This window comes from Falco rusticolus, chromosome Z (assembly GCF_015220075.1).
Source record: "Falco rusticolus isolate bFalRus1 chromosome Z, bFalRus1.pri, whole genome shotgun sequence".
NCBI classification, from domain to species: domain Eukaryota; kingdom Metazoa; phylum Chordata; class Aves; order Falconiformes; family Falconidae; genus Falco; species Falco rusticolus.
Window position 1 is genome coordinate 27476018 of NC_051210.1, and position 22798 is coordinate 27498815.

The 22798-nt window shown below is 38.9% G+C and overlaps 1 protein-coding gene across 5 annotated transcripts in view; it reads right to left on the reverse strand.

Moving 5' to 3' along the window:
* Window positions 1-22798, reverse strand: part of PAM (peptidylglycine alpha-amidating monooxygenase) — an 84615-nt gene that overhangs the window by 43773 nt on the left and 18044 nt on the right. For all 5 annotated transcript variants that reach the window (XM_037373466.1, XM_037373464.1, XM_037373465.1 and 2 more), the window contains exons 3-7: window positions 20700-20787; window positions 13262-13347; window positions 11469-11552; window positions 1043-1091; window positions 495-562 (exon numbers count right to left, since the gene is read on the reverse strand). In XM_037373466.1, the coding sequence (XP_037229363.1) occupies window positions 495-562; window positions 1043-1091; window positions 11469-11552; window positions 13262-13347; window positions 20700-20787 (375 nt within the window). The remainder of the gene's footprint in view (window positions 1-494; window positions 563-1042; window positions 1092-11468; window positions 11553-13261; window positions 13348-20699; window positions 20788-22798) is intronic.

Genomic DNA, 22798 nt, shown 5'->3' on the forward strand with positions numbered 1-22798 from the left:
TAACCATGTTTTTTCAGCATTTTGACCTTTTAACCAACTGGGTAGGAACGAATAAAATTTTTAAAGAGCACATCCTCACTGGTAGAAATGCATTTATTAAAACTGAATTCTTAGTAAATCAAAAATTGCATGAATGACAAATGTAGATGAAGAAGAATAAAAATAAAATAATTGGGTTTTTTGGGGGGAAGGAGAGAATAAGAAAATAGGTAGGGTTTTTTTTGGTAAAATATTAAGAAGAAAATAAATTGAAGAAATACTCTCAAGAATCCTAGAAACTTCAATATTACACAGATAATTACTTTTTTGTACAACATTGATCGCTTTTGCGAATGCAGTCACCAGGAAATATGATAGAATTTTAAACTTACAACATTTTTTCATGATTCTCCATCTATTACTCAGCAAGTCTCTGCTACATTTTCTTCCTCAATACTGGTAGAATAAATCAGATACTTTAAATTATATAATCACTTCGTAGAATTACAACTCACCTTTTTCGCCTGGTGGTATTACAGTGTTCACAGACATCATAAGATACATTCCAGCAATCAAAGGTTGCCTGCAATTCAAAACCCAAGCTGTGCTAAACGAGTCCTTAGTAAAACCAGACTGCAGGTGACATGATATACAATACCATTCAACACCACTAATTTCTAAGTGTTGGATTACGTCTGAAACTGGTCTACTGACAAAGAAGCTGTTACACAGCACTTCCCTTTCTCTCCATTTTTTTTGTTAGAGCTATGATTTTTAAAGCATCTTCTGCCAAGTATGTGAAATAGGACAAAATGATCATCTACATAATTGCTGTCCTTGTCCCAGATTTCTAAATATTAAGCTTTTAAAGTGGATTAACGCAGCACTGATAGCACTGTTCCATGAAGTTTTTGCCAACAGATGACACAAAGCTTCAAAATTCTTAATATTGTGTAGCATGTGTTATTTTTATTTCACGTTTTCAAAGGAATCTAAAGGAGAGGTTTCCATTCCTTCTGTTTTGATAAAAAAATCATAGTAAGTATTTTAAATGATAACTTACTTCTGATGTGTCAGATGTAAAGTTACACCAGAGCAGTCCTTGTGTTTATCTGTAGGAATCATGAAACAGTTTAATCATTAGCAACTGAGCCCATGTGATATTATTCCATACTAATAAAGTTCTTCTGTGGTATAAAAAAATACCAGAAGACAAAATAAGTTTTAATCTTACTGTTTGCAGTAAAACTTACATGTTATGGAAACATTACTCAAATTTGCATGAAGCTGAATATCAAGTAATGCATTTGTAGCAAAATCCAAATATAGAGCAAAACTCTGGTGCATGAAAAACTATCTGCTTCTTTGGCACTAGAAATTGCAAACCTTTATGAACTATTTTTTTACATTTTTACAGCAGCAGCAGAAGTTGGTTTGCTTCAAATAAATTTGTACTTTGACATAAATTAGAAAAATGGAAGATTTGTGCAAAAGCAATTATTTTAGCCATTAATAATAAAACAGCCAGAAATCCTTGTCATAAAGTCAACAGGTGAACTTGAGATACCAATACAGACAGTGGTTCTGCTTAATATCGGGTATCCTAGAAGGACAGTAAACACAGTTAATTCATTTGTTAATGTGCTGTATCAGTACCACTAAATAGGTTTGACATTTTCATTTAGAATACCATTGTCTGAACAGTTACTCAACTTTAGTGGATGATCTGGGAGTTTAATCTTGGCTCCTTTTCAAGGAAGTTTCCTTTTCTTATGTTTATACCAAAAATAGCTATAGTTAGAAGATGGATGTAACTCCAAAGCAAGTAAACAGAAAATCCTGAATAAAACACCCTCTAACAGTATATGCTTCAGGTAAGAAATAGACCAGATGATCTGCTGACAAGTGGTAACTTGGGAGAGATTTTCCTCCCATCAGTGGCTAGTTTCCAAACTGAAAAAAAAGTGCATTTCAACAGAAGAAAGGATAATGACTAGAGCTGGACAAAACAGGGAGACTTTGCATATTAAAAAGTATCAATCTAGCAAATGTTAGCTATTTTTATCACACCACATTTCATTACTAAGGAATAATATTCAGTTTGGGTTTTATCACCATTGATACTAGAACTTACTTTCAGTATGCTCACAAAGTAGAATATCACTTATTTTTTACAAAATGTATAAATCAGTACATAGATTATGCAAGTGAGTGATAAAGTTGCTAATGCAATTTCACTAGTTTCATATAATGCTCATCACCACGGCATCTGAGTATTCTCCAGCTTTGTGTGTCCCAACAAACACTTCTGTATTTGAAAATACGAATCAGGAAATCACAGTTGTACCTTTACAAGTAATAAAAAAGGAAAGCCTTCACTGTATATGCAAAATAAAAACGAGAACAGTAGCTCTTCCATCAAGACTACCCACTACTGTTCTTGCATTGAATGTTTGGAAAGCAGGGCTCATGAGAATTTTTGAAACAAAGTGTGATGAGTCAGAAGGAAAGCAGCTGTAAATTCAATTGGTAATCCAGAAACAAAAGCACACCAACTCAATGCAGATGTAATTTCTGACTGTTTGTGTCAAGCTACGTATAGTATTGCCTCAAATACAGAGTTCAGTAACTATAATCTGCATAAAGGATTGAATATGTGTTTGGCAGAGTACTGACAAAGTTCACTTGCAATTACAGTAGAATAATTTTCAGACTACATACATATGCACAAAACCACAAAGCTAGTCAGCCAGATATTGCTGTTGTATCACCTGCATCTTCTCTGTTCTCCAAAACAGCCAAATAAACAATATCTTGTAGAAAACAGAGATTTTCAGTATAACAACATACATTCTTATGCAAACATGCATGTTTGTACAGAAAATAGTAGACACTGAAAAATTAATCTAAAATCTAGGATAAAAATGTAAAGTACAGTATAGTCTTTAAATGGTTTTTTTAAATTTACTTCTTAAATTTGGGGGGAAAAAATCTTTCCATAAATACCTTTAACACATGGTTGCAGTGGTTGGCAGAGAGAGGTAAAGAAAGAGGAGAAAAGGTTGAATGAGAGAGAAGGGACCAGGACCAAATAAAAGACTAAGTTAAAGCAGATAAGGGGAAAAGTCAAGATATGGTCAGCACTGGCAAAAGAAGGACAGAAAAACTGAAGTTATGCCATACCAGAATAAGCACTAATTTTCAATCACAGATAACAAATGTTGCTTCCAAATGGCCAACTCATCAATCCAAGAGCACCAGAAAGACTTAAGCTATTAGGAGAAAAGCAAGGGAATGATAAGAAGACATTCAAGAAAAGGAGAAATTAAATTCTTTGACCATGGTTTCAGAAAAAGTTCAAGATATGTATATACTGTTCATCTACTCTGCTATAAGGAGCTTCACTTACAGTCTCAATACCTCTATGTTTGCTATAAAGGCCTTTGTGAAATCTCTTTGTCCTACCTTCCTCATTTCAAATTAAATTTTTTGACTACATTTTTGTCTATTCAAGTAACACAGCTGATGCTACAGAACTCAGCTTTTGCAAGTTTAACATTGCTAGAAAGTTGCACTACACCAATTTCAATGGAAGCTGGGAAATGACTGCTTCCTCTCAAAATGTTTTACTTTATTACCTGAAGTAATAAAATTAAAAATGCAATTGGTAGCTTTGTGTGTCTCAGTTTTGCAATCTGCAGTTGAAAACCTCACCATCCTGTCCTTTAAATACTGCCAAAAACCTGTATCAAAACAATAAACCCAAACCTGTCATATGCCAGAGGAGTCACGTTTGAAAAATATAACCCCTACTACATCATAGTGTCTCTTTTAAAAATAGCATGATGGGAGAAGGGAAACAATTTACTTCAGTTTGCCAATATTAAAATTTTTTCACACTACTTAAATTTTCACAGTATTGAAAAAAAATTTCATTCAGTATTTTCATCTAAACTGAGCAATTTCAAAATGAACTGAAGAGAGCGGAAAAGTTACTACTGATACCGTACCAGGCAATCATATTAATCAGTATCAGGAGAAACATAAATTAACTTCTGGCACAAGAAGCTGATTTACAGTGCTGTGTCAAGTGTAAAACAATGGACGGACACATTGGTATAGTCTTTTAAGGAATTCCTACAGCATGTTATGATTTGTTCTGTGGTTATATTTAGCCATGCCCGAGTTAAACATTTTTCTAACTACAGAGGCATGCTGGAGATGCTGTTCCCTTGCCTCTCCTCCCCCACAGCTCACCTCCTTGAAACACTCAAAGCTGCTGAACCCTTCACCCAAGAACGCTGACTGTAGTGAGGCCATGCTGACTCCCAGTGCAAACTCTTCTCAAGCTTTGATGTGTGACCTAAGCAAAAATATCCTTAAACAATGAACAAACCAAACAAAATCCTGAATTCACCTTTCCAGCCCATCAGTCCAGCTTATATAACTACTTAGATTTCTTTGTTTCAGCTATTCAGTAAATATGTAGTACTGTGGGACAAAGTAACTACTAGTTTCTATTTGTCACATGCCAAAGACTGGAAAATACATTTTTAGATACCTCAGAAATAGGTTCAAATGAAAGCCAATTGTTCATGCAGTTTTCAACTCAAATGAAACTAGAAGCTGTACTTACGACTGGGCTCTGTGTGGTGTGCAATTATAACACAATCAAATTAAATATTCCTTGGTTTTATTTACCCATGTCAAACACTGGTGCCTGTTAAAGCCTAAAACTGGCTTCAAATTCCAAATTGTGGTGGGTTTGCCCACTGGCAAGGTTTTGATAGCCAGGAGCTACAGGGGTGGCTTCTGTGAGATGCCAGAAGCTTCCCCCATGTCTGATGGAGCCACCAGTGCCAGCTGGCTCCAAGATGAAACTGCTGCTGGCCAAGGGTGAGCCCATCAGCAATGGTGGTAGCACCTCTGGGATAATGTATTTAAGAAGGGGAAAAAAAAAAATAAATCTGTGCCAGTGGAAGAGAGTGAGACCATGTGAGCGGAGCAGCCCTGCAGCCCCCCAGGCCAGCACTGCAGGAGGGGTGAGGGGGCTCCGGGTGCCAGAGCAGAGATTGCCCTGCAGCCTGTGGTGAAGCCCACGGTGAGGCAGGCCGCGCCCCTCAGCCCATGGAGGTCCATAGTGGGGCAGATATCCACCTGCAGCCCACGGAGGACCCCACACCAGAGCAGGTGGATGCACTTAAAGGAGGCTGTGACCCCATGGAATGCCAGTGCTGGAGCAGGCTCCTGGCAGGACTTGTGACCCCGCAGGGGACCCACACTGGAGCAGTCCATTCCTGAAGGGCTGCACCCTATGGAAGGGACACACTCTGGAGCACTGTGTGAAGAACTGCAGCCTGAGGGAAGGACTCATGCTGGAGATGTGTGTGGAGAACTGTCTCCCATGGGAGGGACCCCACGCTGGAGCAGGGGAAGAGCGTGAGGAAGAAATGGCAGACACCAAGTGTGATGAACTGACTGTAACTCCCATTCCTGGTTCCCCTCTGCTGCTAAGGGGGAGGATGTACAGAAATCAGGAATTAAGACAGGAGTTAAGGAAGAAGGGAAGGGTGGGGGGAAGGTGTTTTTCTGATGTGAATGGTAATAAATTAAACTAATTTCCCCAAATCAAGTCTGGTTTGTCCGTGACAGTAATTGCTGAGTGATGTCTGTGTCCTTACCTCGACCCACAAGCCTTTCCTTGTATTTTCTCTCCTCTGTCCAGCTCAGGAAGGGAGCTGGTGGGCACCTGGCATTAAGCCAGAGTCAAACCACCACATAAATACATCATTTCTAAAAACTGGACATGACAACTTTGTAATGTTGTCATTCCAAGCTTAACTGCCAAAAAATGCTTAAATTGTTTAAAAAGAATCACCTATGCTACTGCTGTTAACCATGTTTTCTAAGAGAAATATCTCAAATACCAGAAATACAGTTTGTCAAGCAAAACATTCATAACTGAGAAGTCAAATTACCCTAAACAGAAATTCTCCCTTTTTGAAGGCTGATTTTGATAAAACTTCCAATGCAAGTCTGACAGGCTTCCTGCTAGTCTGTCTACCCAGATACAGTCCTGAATTCTTCAGTTACATGTATGATAATCTGCCACAGAAGCTGAGACTTCCAGGGGTTCCTAGATACTTAAAAATTTGTGGTTCTTTAGTCAGAGTTAGAAAAATAAAAGTCTTCAAAACCTGTTTTCTTTGCACTCTGAGTACACGGATTATAAATTATAGAGCACATTGTTCAAACTATTTATTCAGCTTCTTCATTGCTCTATTTCTAATATTTAATAGTAACAGTATAGTACTCATACATGGCTACTAGAATACTCAAAACTTTTCACTGCAACAGAGCAGTACTTTTTATGCAGCTTCAAACCCTTTGTTATTGCAAAATCAGCCCTTTGATTTCTACCAGAAACTCCACATTTAGTCTCAGAATTGGCTTTGCTTTATTAAAGATAAGAAGTAATCTCAAAGCTAGAGCACAACCTCTGAGCATGGCAATTCCAAGGCTAATACCCACTGGGAAGTAACTTTGTACAAGTTATATTTAAAAAGACAAAGACATGCAGCACAAAACCGAACTTGAAGTCTTGGTAAAGAAAGAGACAAATCCGGTATGTTGTACTCAATACTGATACCTAATACTTGACACATAAAGAACACTAGCAGAGTTCCTTTTTATTCATGAGAGTCAAGGTGTTCTATCTTGCTGATCTGTTCACTCATCCAAAATTAATACAACAAAATCCTTTTTACAAGTTTAGTAACATGCAGAAAGAAACTCTACTTTAACGAGTCTGTGAGAAACAAAATGCAAGCTCAGACTCCCACAGTGCCATTTTCATAATTTATTTTCCAAATAGAAGAGAAAAGTGATTGTTGATCCTGGTTCAGTATAAACTTTTATCAAACAAATACCTTGTAAAGGTCACAGATGACTGATTTGCTGGAAGGACATCATATCATAGGTATGAATATTTGGGAATACGTAAAATTAATTTTATTCAAGACACCAATGTTAGGCTTTCTGGTTATCAAATTGAAGCACACTGAATCCAGTGTTCAAAATAAGACTAGAACTCAAATGACACCACACAGTTCACATGCCTGTGAAGAAAACAGTTACTTTCAAGACATCTACCAGCTTGGTGGCCAAAATTAATTATTCTCCCCAATCAAAAAAGCCCCAAACCAAATCCAACATTAAGAACCCCACATCCCCCTCACAAAAACAGGTATGTGATATTATATGTAATGTGAGTAACATAATTCTTGTAGGGAATGATAGCTGGAAGAAATAAATTATTCTCAGTGAAGAACTGGGTTAGGAGAAGCAGCTGAGAATGCAAATATTATGCATGCCTCGTGCTAGCAAAGAGATGGAACAAGAAAGGGAATAAGAAAAGAGCCGAAGTTGAACAAAAGTTTGCTCCAAACATAGTGAGAAAAATTACTAATTGCTTCAAACAATGCAATAGTTACACACATAGAAAATGATAGAATGTGATTATCTCTCATAAAGAACAAGTTAAAAGAGATCATTATACATAACTTTTAATTACTTTGGTTCTTGGGGATAACTTCTAAATTCTCACATGTGCTGGAAAGGACTAAGATAGCAGCATGGTGGGTTAGAAACATTAGTCTTTATTATAGGGAGGGCAGGCAAAAAGAAATTCTGTGGATTGGAAAAACAGCCCACATTTTTAAAAGTCAGATCTGAAGGCACTTATATGGAAGAATAAATCAAGAACAGTTTAACAACTGCATTGCATATCCCTACAGCCCAAACTGATAGTTGACTGCGTGCCTTTATAGATCTAAAGATGGCTAGATTGACTTTTATTTCAATCTGAACCCTAAACATGTATGCATATATAAAAAAGATAAGACAAATTTCTGGGAACTTTTTGTTATATAACTGTATATATAGTATATATATATACTATCAAGTATAATTCCAAACCAAAATAACCTTTGCTTTTTACAATATAAAAAGTAAATGAAGTCAAACAGAGCAATTACTATTTTTCTAAGATGGCTCTTTGCACATACCTCCAATTTTTTGGTAGAAATTATTTTTGGTTTTCCAGCTAATTTTTTAATTATGTGTATTTTAGACAAGATACAATACACTTTATTTTGATATTTGAGCATAAAGCGCGTATCTAAATATGACCACTTAGCTCTGGGTTATAGCTAAGGAGGGATGGAAAGCAGAATTAATGACTCGTTAGTGAAATGAAGAAATGCTCTTTTTACAAGGAGTTGAAAATGAGACTAGATAAATTATACCTATGACATTTTTCTTCCAAAACTGATAGGAAGTAGAATTGAGTGCTAATACATAATTACTACCCCAAGTCAAATATTTTACATTTCCAACAACTTGTAACACAGAAAATTAAAATCTTAACAGCGCTTCTGAATCTTTGATATGCTACTGAAAGCCTAACAAGTTAACTGAGTATATTTCATCATTCGTCCTCTGTTCTGAACTGTGACTGGATGCGTTTACATGCAAACTGTAATGACTGTATTCTTATACTGTTGACAAGCCATGGTTATCAACAGACATCTCAATTCATAAGGAAAAGCTCCCTTTAAGTCATTCTTGAAGTTTAAAAATACCTGTAAAATTAGTTGAAGGTTATGCATTGAATATCCGTGAACACCACAATCAAGGTTTAGGACATTTGAGTTTTTCTCTACTGGAATTTTCACAGGAAGACTACATTAAAAACACTTTTTTCTCACATAAATGGCAGGAAAGGTATCAGTTCACACTTCTTAAACTTTCCTAATTCTGCAGTCTTACATCTTTAACATTGATTATTCTGAGTCCTGCACAGATATTTTAGACAAAAAATAAAGAAGTCTGCAGTGGGGGTGTGTGTTGGTGTAAACTTAACTTTTAATTTCAGGTGCTAATTTATTTCACTATAGTTTCTCAGATTTCTTGAGTAGAAGCTTTGACTGCCAAGTTAATTTACTAATAAAAATTTCCATACACATCCTCAAATAATGTGCAGTGGCGATTACTGATCTCATTGGTTTCTTCTTTTTTTTTAAGTAACTACATACACATAAATTATATGTAAGAGTGAAAATGAATGGTAACTCTCACTGTCCCCAAGCAATAATGAAGAGCTGGCTCTGAACTAACACACTCTCTTTTGAGGTTTGTAACTTTAATTATTCGTGATTTTAGCAGCAAAGAATCTCATGGGCTGTACACAATGCTGGCACACTCAGTTTATTCCTTCCTCCTCCTGCTCCTCCTCCTAAGTCACCGTTATTGTCATTATGCTACATTGTATCTTCATGTCACATAGAAATCCAACCTTCAGCTTCAGACAGTGCTGCTGAAAATTCCAGATGAGTATTGCCCAAAACTTGCCAGGTGTACAGAAGAGAGGCTGCAGGGCGCTGGGAAGCTGTCAGCTACGGGGTAACTCCTCTGTTCAAAACCAAGTACAACTTGTGGATCATTTACCAGATTCAGAGGCCACAGGCACAGCTCAAACCACTGGTGTACTGCATATTCCTCCCTTAATTTTTTGATATTATTCAGCTTACTTCCCCTTCCTCCTTCCAAGTCCAGCATTTTATCACTTAGCCCATGAGGATCTTCACATCTTTGTTTAAATCCTATGCAGTGATGTGTCGTGGCCAAGATCCAAGAGAATGATGACCCACAGATTTTTTGTTCTTGAAGGCCAGAGAGGCCTTCACCCAAAAATTCCACACAGGACATGATTCTCAGAGCAAAAATAAGAATTCATGCACTTTAAACATGTCAGAACAAGGCATTTCAGGTTTAAAAAACAAACTACAACATGGAATATAAATAAATAAAAAAAATAATTAACCTTGTGCCATAAAATCTCAGATCACCAATATCTCGATGTACATTAATGAGATCCAAATTTCATTAATCCAAGCTTAGAATGTCTGGTCTAGATGAGCAGATGGTGAGGTGGACTGAAAACAGGACGAAATGCCTAGGCCCAGAGAGTGGTGATCAGAGATCTGAAGTCTAGTTGGAAGATGGTAACTAGCAGTGTATCCCAGGGGTCAACACCGGGTCCAGTCCTGTTCAACTTACTCTGTTAATGAGCCGGATGATGGGGCAGAGTGTACCCTCAGCATGTTTGCTGATGACACGAGACAGGACATAGTGGCTAATGGGACAGAGGGCCTTGCTGCCACGCAGAGAGACCTTGACAGGCTGGAGAAATGGGCTGACAGCAACCTCCTGAAGTTCAACAAGGAGGAGAAAGTGCAAAGTCCTGCACCTGAGAAGGAACAACTGCAGCCACCAGTACGTGCTGGAGGAAAGCAGCTGGAAAGCAGCTTGGCAGAAAAGGCCTTGGGGGTCCTTGTAGACACCAAACTGAACATGAGCCATCAATGTGCCCTTGCTGCAAAGAAGGCTAATGGTATCCTTGGCTGCATTAGCCAAAGTATTGCCAGCAGGTCAGGAGAGATGATCCTTCCCCTCTACTCAGCCCTGGTGAGACCACACCTCAAGTCCTGTGTCCAGTGCTGGGCTTCCCAGTACGAGAGAGACATGGACATACTGGCGAGGGTCCAAGGAATAGCCATGAAGGGACTGCAGCACCTCTCCTCTGAGGAAAGGCTGAGAGAGCTGGGATTGTTGAAGCTGGAAAAGAAAAGGATCAGGGGGTGGATCTCACCCATGTACAAAAATACCTGAAGGGAGGGTGCAAACAGGACATAGCCAGGCTTTTTTCAGTGGTGCCCAGTGACAGGGCCAGAGGCAAGGGACACAAACTGAAACACAGGAGGCTCCCTCTGAAGACTGGGAAACACTTTTTCACTGTGAAGGTCACTGAGCACTGGCACAGGTTGCCTGGAGAGGTTGTGGAGTCACCAACCTTGGAAATACCCAAAAGCCATCTGGACATGGTCCTGGGAAACCAGTTGTAGCTACCCCTACTTGAGCAGCAGGGGATGGACCAGAGGACCTCCAGAGGCTATTCTGTGAAACACTCACTGACAACAATAGGCATATTGCCATGCTTGAAATGAGTGCTTCACCTTTAAAAAAAGAAAAAGAAAGAAGAAAAGACGGTCCCCACCTGTTAAGTAAGGTGACAGGTTAAGGGTGTTCACAGGTATTTGTTTTAGCTTTCTTCGAGAAAACACTGAATTATACAGGGAAAACAAAGTTTCTCCCTACACTTAAAATTACTAATCTGCCTCTTCATTACTTTAAGTCATTTGTTCTGTATTTTTTTAAGAAAAAAAGATCTGTTCACCTTTCAAAAATTTACAGAGATAAAGCAAGTTTATAAAGAAGTCAAGCTAATATACAAACTTTATTACAAATATGTTGACTGACCTTTACCTTTGTGAGTGACACCAACAGCAAAATTATTTTCTGCAGGTAATGCAAGTATTTTTGATGCTGTAATTGATACAACTTGCAGAAAAAAATTTCAAAATACATACCTCTAAATGCACTAATATCCCCATAGTGTACCTGGAGCACAAAAAATCTGCCACCTGTTTCCCCTCCAACTCTGAATCCAACACCTAGGAGAAGGAAAATGCATTGTTTTCAGAAAAAGTAAAATGTAATACGGTTCAGCATTGCTGACCGTATCTGAAAATACAAATCACTATAATGGCTTGGAGTAAAGGGGTAGGAAATTTCACTGAAACACTAGTGAAGAAAGCAATGTTCTGAAAAATGGAGAAACAACCATCACAACACTTGTTCCCAAATAGACTAAAAAGCTAGGACCATAACCTAGTTATTAATGAACAGATATCTGCTTTAAGAAGAGGATTCTCTCAGTCCAGGAATATGAATGCAGATTTGATATATAGATATGTATAACTAAATTAAAAAAATAATAATCAAGTTTTGCTACCCTTGTAGGATTTGGTAGAACTTTCATTTCTCATAAAACCTGCGAATGATAGAAGCTGATTAACATTGAAGTACTAAATCCACACTGAGAATGAAAAGATAAAAAGATCTGCAGTAAAATATTTTGAGATGTAAATTAATATTGTATGTGGAAAAAATCTTGTGGAAATTATGAAGCTCTGTTACTTGTTGACAGAAGTAAGCACAGGTACAATAAAAAATGGAGGAATTTTAAATAATTTGAAATAATAACAATGCAAAATATCACCATCACCAAAAAGATTTCTCTAAACCAATTCTACAATGAACACTCTTCAAAATAAGCAGAGAAAGCAATTTCTTCCTATTTGGTCAGTGAATCACACTAACCATGGCAAAGCCTACTTATAAAGAGAACTGCAGCCTCTCTGCACAAATGTAGTGTCATTATGAACCTTCTCCACAAATCTTGTATTTATGGACAACCTAGAGACAGGAAAATTACTACTAGCTGGGGCTTAACAGCAAAGCAAATACCAGGCTTCCATAGAATCCCCCAAGCAACCTTTTTTTAACTTGACATTCCGATAGCCAAATCAAATAACATTCCTGATGATTAAGTGTGTAAATGGATTATTAAAAATAAGCCTCTTCATGATACTGTGCACTGCTCCTGGTTATGAAAAAAGGCAGTAAAAGATAAAGTAAAAAATTTTTAGATTTCAAGGTATTTTCAGACTGCGCCTATATAGATGGCAGATATTTCTAGGACCCTTAGTGGTTATTAGAAAACCATCTCTCCTTGTCTTCCAGACACAGGCCAAGTAGCTTAAATTTTTTTGATTTAATTCAGCAAGGTCACTTATCATACAAGAAAATGGGCATATAAACACGTTGCCCTATTGAATCAACGCATTAACAAATTAAAAGCACACTAAATCGTCAAGTATACTTAAGACACAGAAAAAATTCACTGTTTAGATTGAACTTGCCTGTGCTTTCCCAAACACACAAAAATATTTTAATGCAGTTTACGTGCTATTAGAAGATACAAATAATGCGCTTCCAATAGTGTACAGTAGGAAAGGTAAGATTAATGCTATATAAGAATGAAGCATTATATTATGACTGTAATGTCTCAAGTCTTTTTTCCCCCATTACTGAAACCCATAATGTTAGAGCAAACAGGATAACACCACCACCCCCCCAGTATATAGCTAGCATAATATATTCACAGTTTTTGAGGTTGATGTTTATTTATAAAGTTCCCATCTACTAGACACACAAAAAAATACCATAGGAGGTTCCTATATCGGTCAGGTTCTTACTTCCACATCTTCTTCTCTCCCTTGCCCCTGTACACAAGAACTTCATGTTAAAGGCACAATACCTTTGGGTAGCCTAGTGGGTGGAGCATTTCTTGCCCAAGCATACAGAATGTTAGATTTGTCTTTGCATGTTCCTTCATCGCAGTCCCTAAAAATATGAGGAAAAAACCAAAAGGGAATACAATTTCTTAATTTTGAAATCAGAGAAGGGCAGGTGAATTATATTTTAAACCACTAATTTTAAGATCTATGAAGTTGTTTTTGGAGGTATGTTACTTAAAGACAGTTCTTCTAACGTAGACTACTTTCCCAGATATCATTAGATCCTCCATGTTCTTTTTTTCCCCCCTCTGCCTTAAGATCGGGTTAGACAAACACAATGAAAACCATAGACACTTCTGGTAGTCCCTGCCAGCCTAGAAGCTGGTGATGAAAATAATAAAGGAACCTTCTGTGAGCATGAACTATATGAAAACTTCTAGCACTATTTGCTGAAGTGCCACAAGATGACAATGGCTGCCAAATTTACACAGAGGGCCAAGGGCTCTTGCACACAGCAGACCCCCCCCCTACATGACAACAGAGCTTTAACTCAAAATTGCTATATCAAATTCATTTCAAAATCATTGACAAAGAAAAGGTGATAGGAAGCTGTATGTGACCCAACAGGTAAGAGGCCCTCATGCTCCTCCCTGTACTTAATGCAAGCTCACTGCTTTAATTTTTATTTCACTGCACAACAAATTGTTCATAGACAGAAAAATCACACACCAGAAAAAAAAAGAAAGAAAGAAAGAAAGAAAGAAAGAAAGAAAGAAAGAAAGAAAAAAGAAGTGTTTGCCAAGTTACAGATCACAAACAGTTCACAAATACAGTAGTAGAGCTCTCCAGTTGCCCGTAGGCTCTGCAGCTAACACGCTGGCAACACTAAGGGTGGAGTGTAAAAGACTCCCAAAGACTAATAAGCTGTAGATACCTTGGATCTGCAAGAACTGACAAACTCAAGGCACAGACACTACCAAATCTGCCAAAGGCCAGCCAGACACAGTTGTATAGACTGCACAATGTGCCTGGACCGTGCCAGTGAGGGTGATCACTGCTATATATAGGTGATATACATGCATAAACAAACAAGGGACGCTGAGAGGCTTTACAAACACCTACCTAGAAGCCACTTTCCCTTCTTGATCCTCTATTAGAGAAAAGGATTATTTACACAACGTATTTGTACCTTCTTGTACTGGGTTTGTGTGGCACAGTTTTGGTAGTGTGGGAGTGGCTTCTATGAGAAGCTGTAGAAGCTTCCCCCATGTCTGATGGAGCCAATGCCAGCCACCTCCAAGACGAACCTGCTGCTGGCCAAGGCCGAGCCCATCAGCGATGGCGGTGGTGCCTCTGGGCTAACGTATTTAAGAAGGGGAAAAAAAACCCTGTGCAACAAATTGTAGTGGGATAAGGGAGTGAGAATATTTGAGAGAAATAACCCTGCAGACACCCTGGAGCACAGGAGAGGCAGGAGGTGCTCCAGGCACTGGAGCAGATTCCCTGGCATCCCATAGTGAAGACCACAGCGAGGCAGGCTGTCCCTCTGCAGCCCATGGAGGTTAATGGTGGAGCAGATATCCACCTGCAGCCCATGGAGGACCCCACATCGGAGCAGGCAGATGTCCAAACGAGGCTGTGACCCTGTGGGCAGCCCATGCTGGAGCAGGCTCCTAGCAGGGCCTGTGGCCCCGTGGAGAGAGAAGTCCGTTTGCTGGCAGGGCTTGTGGCCCCACAGGGGACCTATGCTAGAGCAGCCTGTGCCTGAAGGGCTGCACCCCGTGGAAGGGACCCACGTTGGAGCAGTTTGTGAAGTACTGCGGCCGGTGAGAAGGACCCACTTTGGAGAAGTTCATGGAGAACTGTCTCCTGTGGGAGGGACCCTGCATAGGAGCAGGGGAGGAATGTGAGGACCCTCCCCCTGAAGAGGAAGGAGCAGCAGAGACAGCATGTGGTGAACTGACCATAACTCCCATTCTCCGGGCCGCGGGGGGCAGGGGGAAGGGGTAGAGAATTTGAGAGTAAAGTTAATCCCAGGAAGCAGGGAGGGGTGAAGGGAAGGTGTTTTTAAGTTTTGCTTTTATTTCTCATTATTCTACTTTGATTTGAATGGTAATAAATTAAATTAATTTCCCCAAGTCAAGTCTGTTTTGCCCATGATGCTAACATCTGAGCGATCTCCCTGTCCTTATCTTAACACACAAATTTTTCATTATATTTTCTTCTACCCTGTCCAGCTGAGGAGGGGAGTGATGGAGCAGCTCTGGTGGGCACCTGGTGTCCAGCCAAAGTCAGCCCCCAACACTTTTTCAGTGGCAAAGCATCACAGCACTGAACACAGAGTGTAGAACTCATTTCACCAGTGCAGCATACATGGGTATGACTTTTAGAAACCCTCAACCTGAAACTATTCAGACTACAGCAACTGATCCAAGCCAGATGCGATGAAGGTTGATACCCATGCCAAAGTTTCAATCCACAAAAAAATGGTACAGCCCCTTTTTTGTTTATTACTGCTGGTAAAATGAGACCTGGGAAAATGTTCGTACACATAAAGCACGATTTCAGCCGCCTTAAATAGCAGGAGAAATAGTCTCACACAGTGTGAGGAAGAGTATAAAAGCATAAAAGACCAGGACTTTTAGCTCTGTAATGTTTCTGTTCAGGATGCCTGAGCAACTTATGCCACCTTTCAGAACAAATGACAATTACGCTTTCCAGCCTGCTTTCCCAGGGATAACCAGTTCTTCTGGTACCTAGGGAAAACCACCTCAGCAGGACATTACAGGTTTCTGTGATCCCAGAGAGCCATACTGCAACATAGTTGTGTTTTCTTCTGACAGAAAGCATTGCTGTGATCACCAGACTACCAAGAGAAAAGGGAACATACCACTTCCTCCTGTTCATCAATTTTGCTCTTAACACATATTTCTAGACCTTCACACCTACTAGTCTGGTCATGTCCCACTTCCAGCATGTCCTAATGGAAAAGCAAAACTTATCTGGGGATAAGTGTAATGTTTCACAACTAACAATTCATACAGCTGCAGGTAAACCTGCAGAGCTTGCCTTCACTACAATCTAAAAAAACCCACAAGATTTCAGGGATCTGACCAGGTATTGAGTTGCATCATTTGGAAATGCGTTGCAGAGACTGGCCAGGAGGAATAGCAGCAGAAACCACAAGCACAGTTGCAGCTTCACCACCACACTCTGGGCCAGCTAGCCTTTCTTTAAACCACAATACTTTTTAGGACCACATTAGCTCGGTAAAAATGACTACATAGGCTGTTCCAAACTTTTCGCCTGAGACAATGGCCAATTGCCCTGGTTTCAGCTGAGACAGGGTTAACTTTCTTCTCCGCAGTGGGTGCAGCTGTGCTGTGGCTGTGCTGTGCGAGCAATGCTGACAGCACACGGGTGGGTTTGGCTGTGCCCGGGTGGTGTCTATCCTCAGTCAGGGACTTCTCAGTGTCTCAGGCCCGGCCAGCAAGAGGGCTGGGGGGGGCACGGGGAGCTGGGAGGGGACACAGCTGGGACAGCTGGCCTGGGCTGCCCAAAGGGATATTCCATACCGTGGGATGTCATATGTGGTATATAAACTCAGGGGAATTGGCCAGGGCCTGCTGATCACTGCTTGGAGACTGGCTGGGCACCAGTCAGCAAGTGGTGAGCAACTGTATTGTGCATCACTTGTTCCCTTTTTTCCCTTCCTTTTGGATTTCATTCCTCACCCCTTCTCCCTCCTTTTCATTATAACCATTATAATTATTATTAATTTTTTGTTTTATTTTATTTTACTTCAATTATAAAAAGAGGGAGTCAGTGAGTGGCTGTGTGGTACTTAGCTACTGGCTGGGTTTAAACCACAGCACCAATGGAAGGGGAAGTCTGCAGGGGAGAATGATGAAATACACACACTGCTCTTTCATTATGCGTAAAAAATGGCCAACCCTCTCATTTAGTTGTCAATGCTGATCTTGAAACATCAAGTTTTCAGAAAAAAACTTCAGATTTCAAAGAAGAGTTAAGATAATTGGTAAACAGATTTTAAAGCAAGAAGCTAATAAAAATTGTAAATTTACAAACAAGTAAAAAAAAGTTAACCCACCACTGAAATTCATAGCTACTTCACATGCAAAAAAATCATGAGATTCTGAACAGAACCAATGTCACAGAATACCTTAAAAATGGACTGTAACTGCACACTATACAGGATTGTAACAACAACTAATTTTGACTGTGGTCAAAAGTTGGGGCTGAGGAGGGTAGGGGAAGGCATGGAAATAGAGCTTACTGACTGCTTCTCAGATCTTTGTTTTTTGCTAACTCTCCTGGACATTCCAAAAGCATTCTCCTCAATCTTGGGTAAGCTCAGGAGATGGGTTTTGACTGATTACGTAGACTGAAAGCAAAATATTTCACTATGTCAGCAAGACCAGTATTTGGCTATCCTTTTAGGATATTTGCAATGTTTACACAAAACCAATAACTCTTTTTATTTCCTTTTCTGTTATACTCTATTCCTTGATTCTAACAAAGATTTCTAAAAAAAGATAATTGACATGACTGACTAAGAAAAATGATCATTTTTAGTTCTTGAGCTGAATGGTGCAGAACATTCTGGGGCAGTGACAATGGCAAGAAACTAGACTCAGAAATAGAAGTCTTTGTATTGTTCCCACTCCACCCTAAGCAGTGAAATACAAATATTTCACTGAATTAGAATGATCTTTTGCAACCTGTACTGAACTACTTATGTCAAAAGCCTCCAAAACCATGTTCTCCTGCCAATAGAAACAGCCATTCTGACGGAGGAATTACTGGGTGGTGGATTGATGACCTGTACTTATGCATCTGTTCAGATTAGATAACTATGTAAAGTAGCCCCAGTGACCTCAAAATAAAGGCTATGTCTATGAATCATCTTATTCATGGGAGTTCATTTAAGTGTTAGGTTTGATGCAGCATGAGACCTGTCTTGCCAGGACAGACTCGGAAGTTCTGAATAATTCCACGTTCTTTTGAATCATGCAACTGTATTCTTGGTTATCTCTGGAGAATCTTAACTTTTGAGGAATCAGTGGAGGGATGCTACTTTGATTCCAGCACAGTTTATCAGGCTAGGCAGAACTTCTTGTTATCACAGCTGAAGTGTTTTCAGGGCCAATTGCAATCAAGAAACAGGAGCAGCTACACCTTTTTTTTGGTGCACTGAGCAAAACCTGAGTGAATGAGCCCTGGGAGCCTACTTTATTTCTGTGGAAAGGCCTTGGTATTTCAAGAAGGGAGAAAAACCTGTGCACCCCTTTAGTGTTTGTTCAGATAAAGATTCTACCATGTTGCAGCGAACATGTCACTCTGCAGAACGAGCAGAGGTCCCACACCATAGACAGACTTTCAGAAGCAGGGGCATTTGCATGAATAGCATCAAATCACCAGAAAAGACAGCAGGCCAGAATGGCTCACAGATTTTGGCCCAGCACTGCTATGGCCACAGGGCAGCTAATCCCAACAGTTATATGAATGTTGTATCTTCCCCTCTCCCAAGCCTCCATACTCAAAACTGGCCCAAATAAAACTTCATGCCCCAGGGAAATGGATTTTGTCCTTGCATACTGAAGCTCCTAAAAGACTTAACTTTCCATCATACCCCTAGTCCACATCATGATGGTATGAAAAATAGCTCTTGACTCACTATGTTTTAATGTTCTTACAACTGATTACAAATGATCTATCTAATGTTGGCCCAGAAATTTGATGAAGAAATAAAGCAAAAGATCAATGTGGTATATCTTAATTGAATAAAACCTGGCTATATAAAAACGTTGACCATGTAAACAGTAAGGGAAGGATCCTTGCTAAACAAGTCTTACAGTGGTGTCCTCAAATGTCAGTTCTTAAACAAGTGTTCTTTACCCTAATAGATGGAAAAGCAGCAAAATCATCACTTACCAGTCTGCAAGTAATAAAAAGAATAACAAATAACAAACCAAACCAAAAATAACAAGGACATCTCATCATTAATACACAGTCATCACAATTACTTTAACAAAATTAGTTCCAGTGGTTGGGAAGCCTCTAGCAAATTTAAACTAGTAAAGTAGAAAACACTTGCTTTTAAATTATACTTACTTTCTGCAATGACTTACAAAAATTTGCAACAGTTTTTACATATTTGGACATTTAAGTTAACATAACTTACAACAGACATTTCTAGATATACACATACATATGTATACACACGTATGTGTCTGTTCATACACTATTACATTAATTATATGCACACATGGATATATACAGCCATTTATACAAGCTTATCTAAGTGTCAAACAGGCACAAAATACAGATGTCTAAAGCTTGTTTTGTGTAGAATAGATGTGATTGTCTTTCTAGCCTTGGAGATAGCCATGGCTAGACATTACCTGCTATACGGGGAAGTGATAAATCTTTTGTTTTCCTTTGTTTCTGTGCATGGCCTTTGTCATTGCTTTATTAAACTGTCTCTGTCTTGACCCATGAGGTTTTTTTCCATCCTATTTTCTCCGCCTATGTTCTGCTGAGGGGAGGAGTGATAGAGCAGCTTGGCGGGCACCTGGCCTCCAGCCAGTATCAACCCACCACAATGAAAGTTTGTTGTACATTCAAAATACTAATCAAATAATCTCTGCAAAATATGCAGAGATTGTTCAAAATGCTAGATCAATATTTTTAGTGAAAAATATATTATACTATATTATACTATACTATTAGCTCCAAATTCCATCTCTAGTTAGCTTTTTGGTAAACGCTTAAAACATAAATTGTGATTACACAACTCTATCAGAAAATCTATACTAAAATTGTTCCACAGATCAGAGTAATTATATATGCTTTGCAGCATCAGCAAATCTACCTCATCTGCTCTCTCTTGAATACCTGGAGAAAACTTGCAAAATTATGGGACAGACCATTAAATTCCACCCACCTTCATTCTCTTCCCTTTGGCTCACTGCACCTGTTTTAGTGGCATTGAAAGCCTTCCTCTGCCATCACTGCTTAGTCATTTTGAAGGGCAAGTTAACTACCAAACCACTTGACAGAGACAATCTTCTTCAGCTCACCCTTCATTCCGTTTCCTTCTGGACATCTGATACATTTATCCATACACAGAGAACTACAGAGGAAGCCTAGATTTCTTGGAATCCAATGGCACCCTGCCCACTATAGCTCCTATCATCTCCTTGGAGACAGTCAGTCAGTCACGAAGAATCAGAAAACAGATCTTTCTTCTCCACCTTATAGAGTAATTAGTTAAAAAAAACGAACACTTCAAGTGTGGAAAGACTGCAATGTTACACATTTCTTCTTCCTTCCAAATTTTTCTACTCTTCCAAGGAATTGCAACACAGTAAAAGGTTTATGTGGAAGCAATTAACAGAACAAAAGTTATGTACAAAAGGAAGTTGCAACTCTTACCAGTAATTTTCAGTAGATGAGGGTTCATTACACCCAAAGAGTAACATGTGATGGACAGTGTCCATGCTGGCATGAGGCTTAAAGTCAACTGAAAAACAAAATGATAAAACAAATAAGCTATCCTTAGTCTCACCATAAGTTACATGAGCAAGAACATTTTGTGCTACGTTTTTTCTCTGTAATACTATAAACAAGGTGCGCATGTTCCCGTTCATTTATTTACTTTCTGCATTCCACTTACAAGCTTTACTTACATCCCCATTCAACAGCGTGTCTCCCAAGCTAAACCACTGTACTTCACTTAGTCATTAACAAAAAGAAATTCCCAGTTCCCACTTAAAATTACTGTTTTTCTCCAAAAGTTAGATATGACACTTAGTAAACATACCAAGATATCCCAAACCACAAAATTTTACTTTAACCAGTCTAATTTCAACCTAGCTTCAAAATTCACACCTCTTACTTAATAATACTTTTCTACTTCTTTTGTACTTTTTAATCAAAAATACGAACAGTAAGTTACTGTTAAGAACAACTAACATATATTAGTGATACTTTTGTCCAGTGTTTCACCTGGTTTACATTTTTGCTGCATCTTTCTTGGTACAACAGTTCCAAGAAAAAATTGTGGTTTATTCTCACTAATATCAAACCTTTGGAATGGAAAATAAGATTGTTTAAGTCAACACAATCTCATTGCCCAAACATTTGTCATCATTAGAAACTTAGACAAAGGTGAATGTTCAGCACTCAATGTCTGTTCTGTATCCCACGCCACAAATAATACACTGTATTAATATTGACCATGAATGTACAACGATGGCATTTCTAGAAATAAAGCAAGCTATGTTATTTAACTTCATTACTACTGAAATGATCTGTCAGATGCAATGGAATTTTTCTTCATGTAGGACACAGTAGGAGCTTGGAGGGTTTTTAATGTTATCCTACAGCAGAAATGCCAAAACCGAGTCACTCCTGCCTATACGTCACTGTGGAGCCTTCAAGTGTCTTTCAGCTCTTCAAAGAGTCTTACCATGGACAGATGGTGAAGCTGCCCTATGAACTGAAACACTATTCTGTTCCCAAAGTTTGTGGACTTATCTGCCCTCTGAACTCAGTACGTTAACATGCAGCTGAGGCAGGGTTTCTGAAGTGAATGATGATGTGGATTATTGTCCCAGTTTCATGAGGGGAAAAAAAATAATAATCAAGTAGCTTCTAGCCCTGCTCTTGGGAGCTGAGGTCTGCTGTGAAAAGTGAGGAAAAAGAGCCAAAAGTTAAGGCATGCAAGTCAAATTCCAGCTTGAAGACATAAGACATGCAGTCAGATTGTAAGAAAATGAGCACTCCAGAGCTGACAGCTTGATTTGGGAAGAGATGCACTCACATGCCCTGGGAAGGTACTTCAAGTACCAGATACTGATTCAGAAGTGCTAAACTTGCCAGCACGATGAAAGTCTAAAGACATCTTCCTTTTCCTACAAGCAAACAGTACTCATTTCATATCGAAAAACCTAATCTGCATTACAGAAACACCTTTTGTTTTGATTTTTTATCAGTAATAATTCATAGTGAAATTATGGTTAACTCTCACATGGGACAGACAATGTGTCATTTTATGGGGACTTCCTACCTTAGTTTTCAGGTGTTTCAGGTGTTTTAAGATGCTGTTACTAATATAAATGAGAGACTAGATTTCTGGAGGAGTTTATAAGCAGTTCACAAATGTGAAATTTAACGAGCTTTATTGCTGAACCTGACACTTGTACAAAATGCACTATAACACCTAGAAGGACAGCCTTCAATAAAGGTAAAATTAAAGGTTAGGCCTTTTGTCTGCTAAAGCCACCACCTGTCCTACTGGTTAATACTGTCTCACTGTTTCTTTCTACTGTCCTCTACTGCTCTCACATCTTGTGTATTCACTCTAATGTGTGTGTCAGGAAGTCTTGTATTCCCTCTATGTAGTGCCAATTACAATGGTGTTATAGTGCATAGACAGGAGTTTTTAAGCCCTATGATTAAGCTTGTTACAAATAACTTAATAAATACCACTTTTCATAATAGAAAATAATGCAATACAGATAACAAAGCAA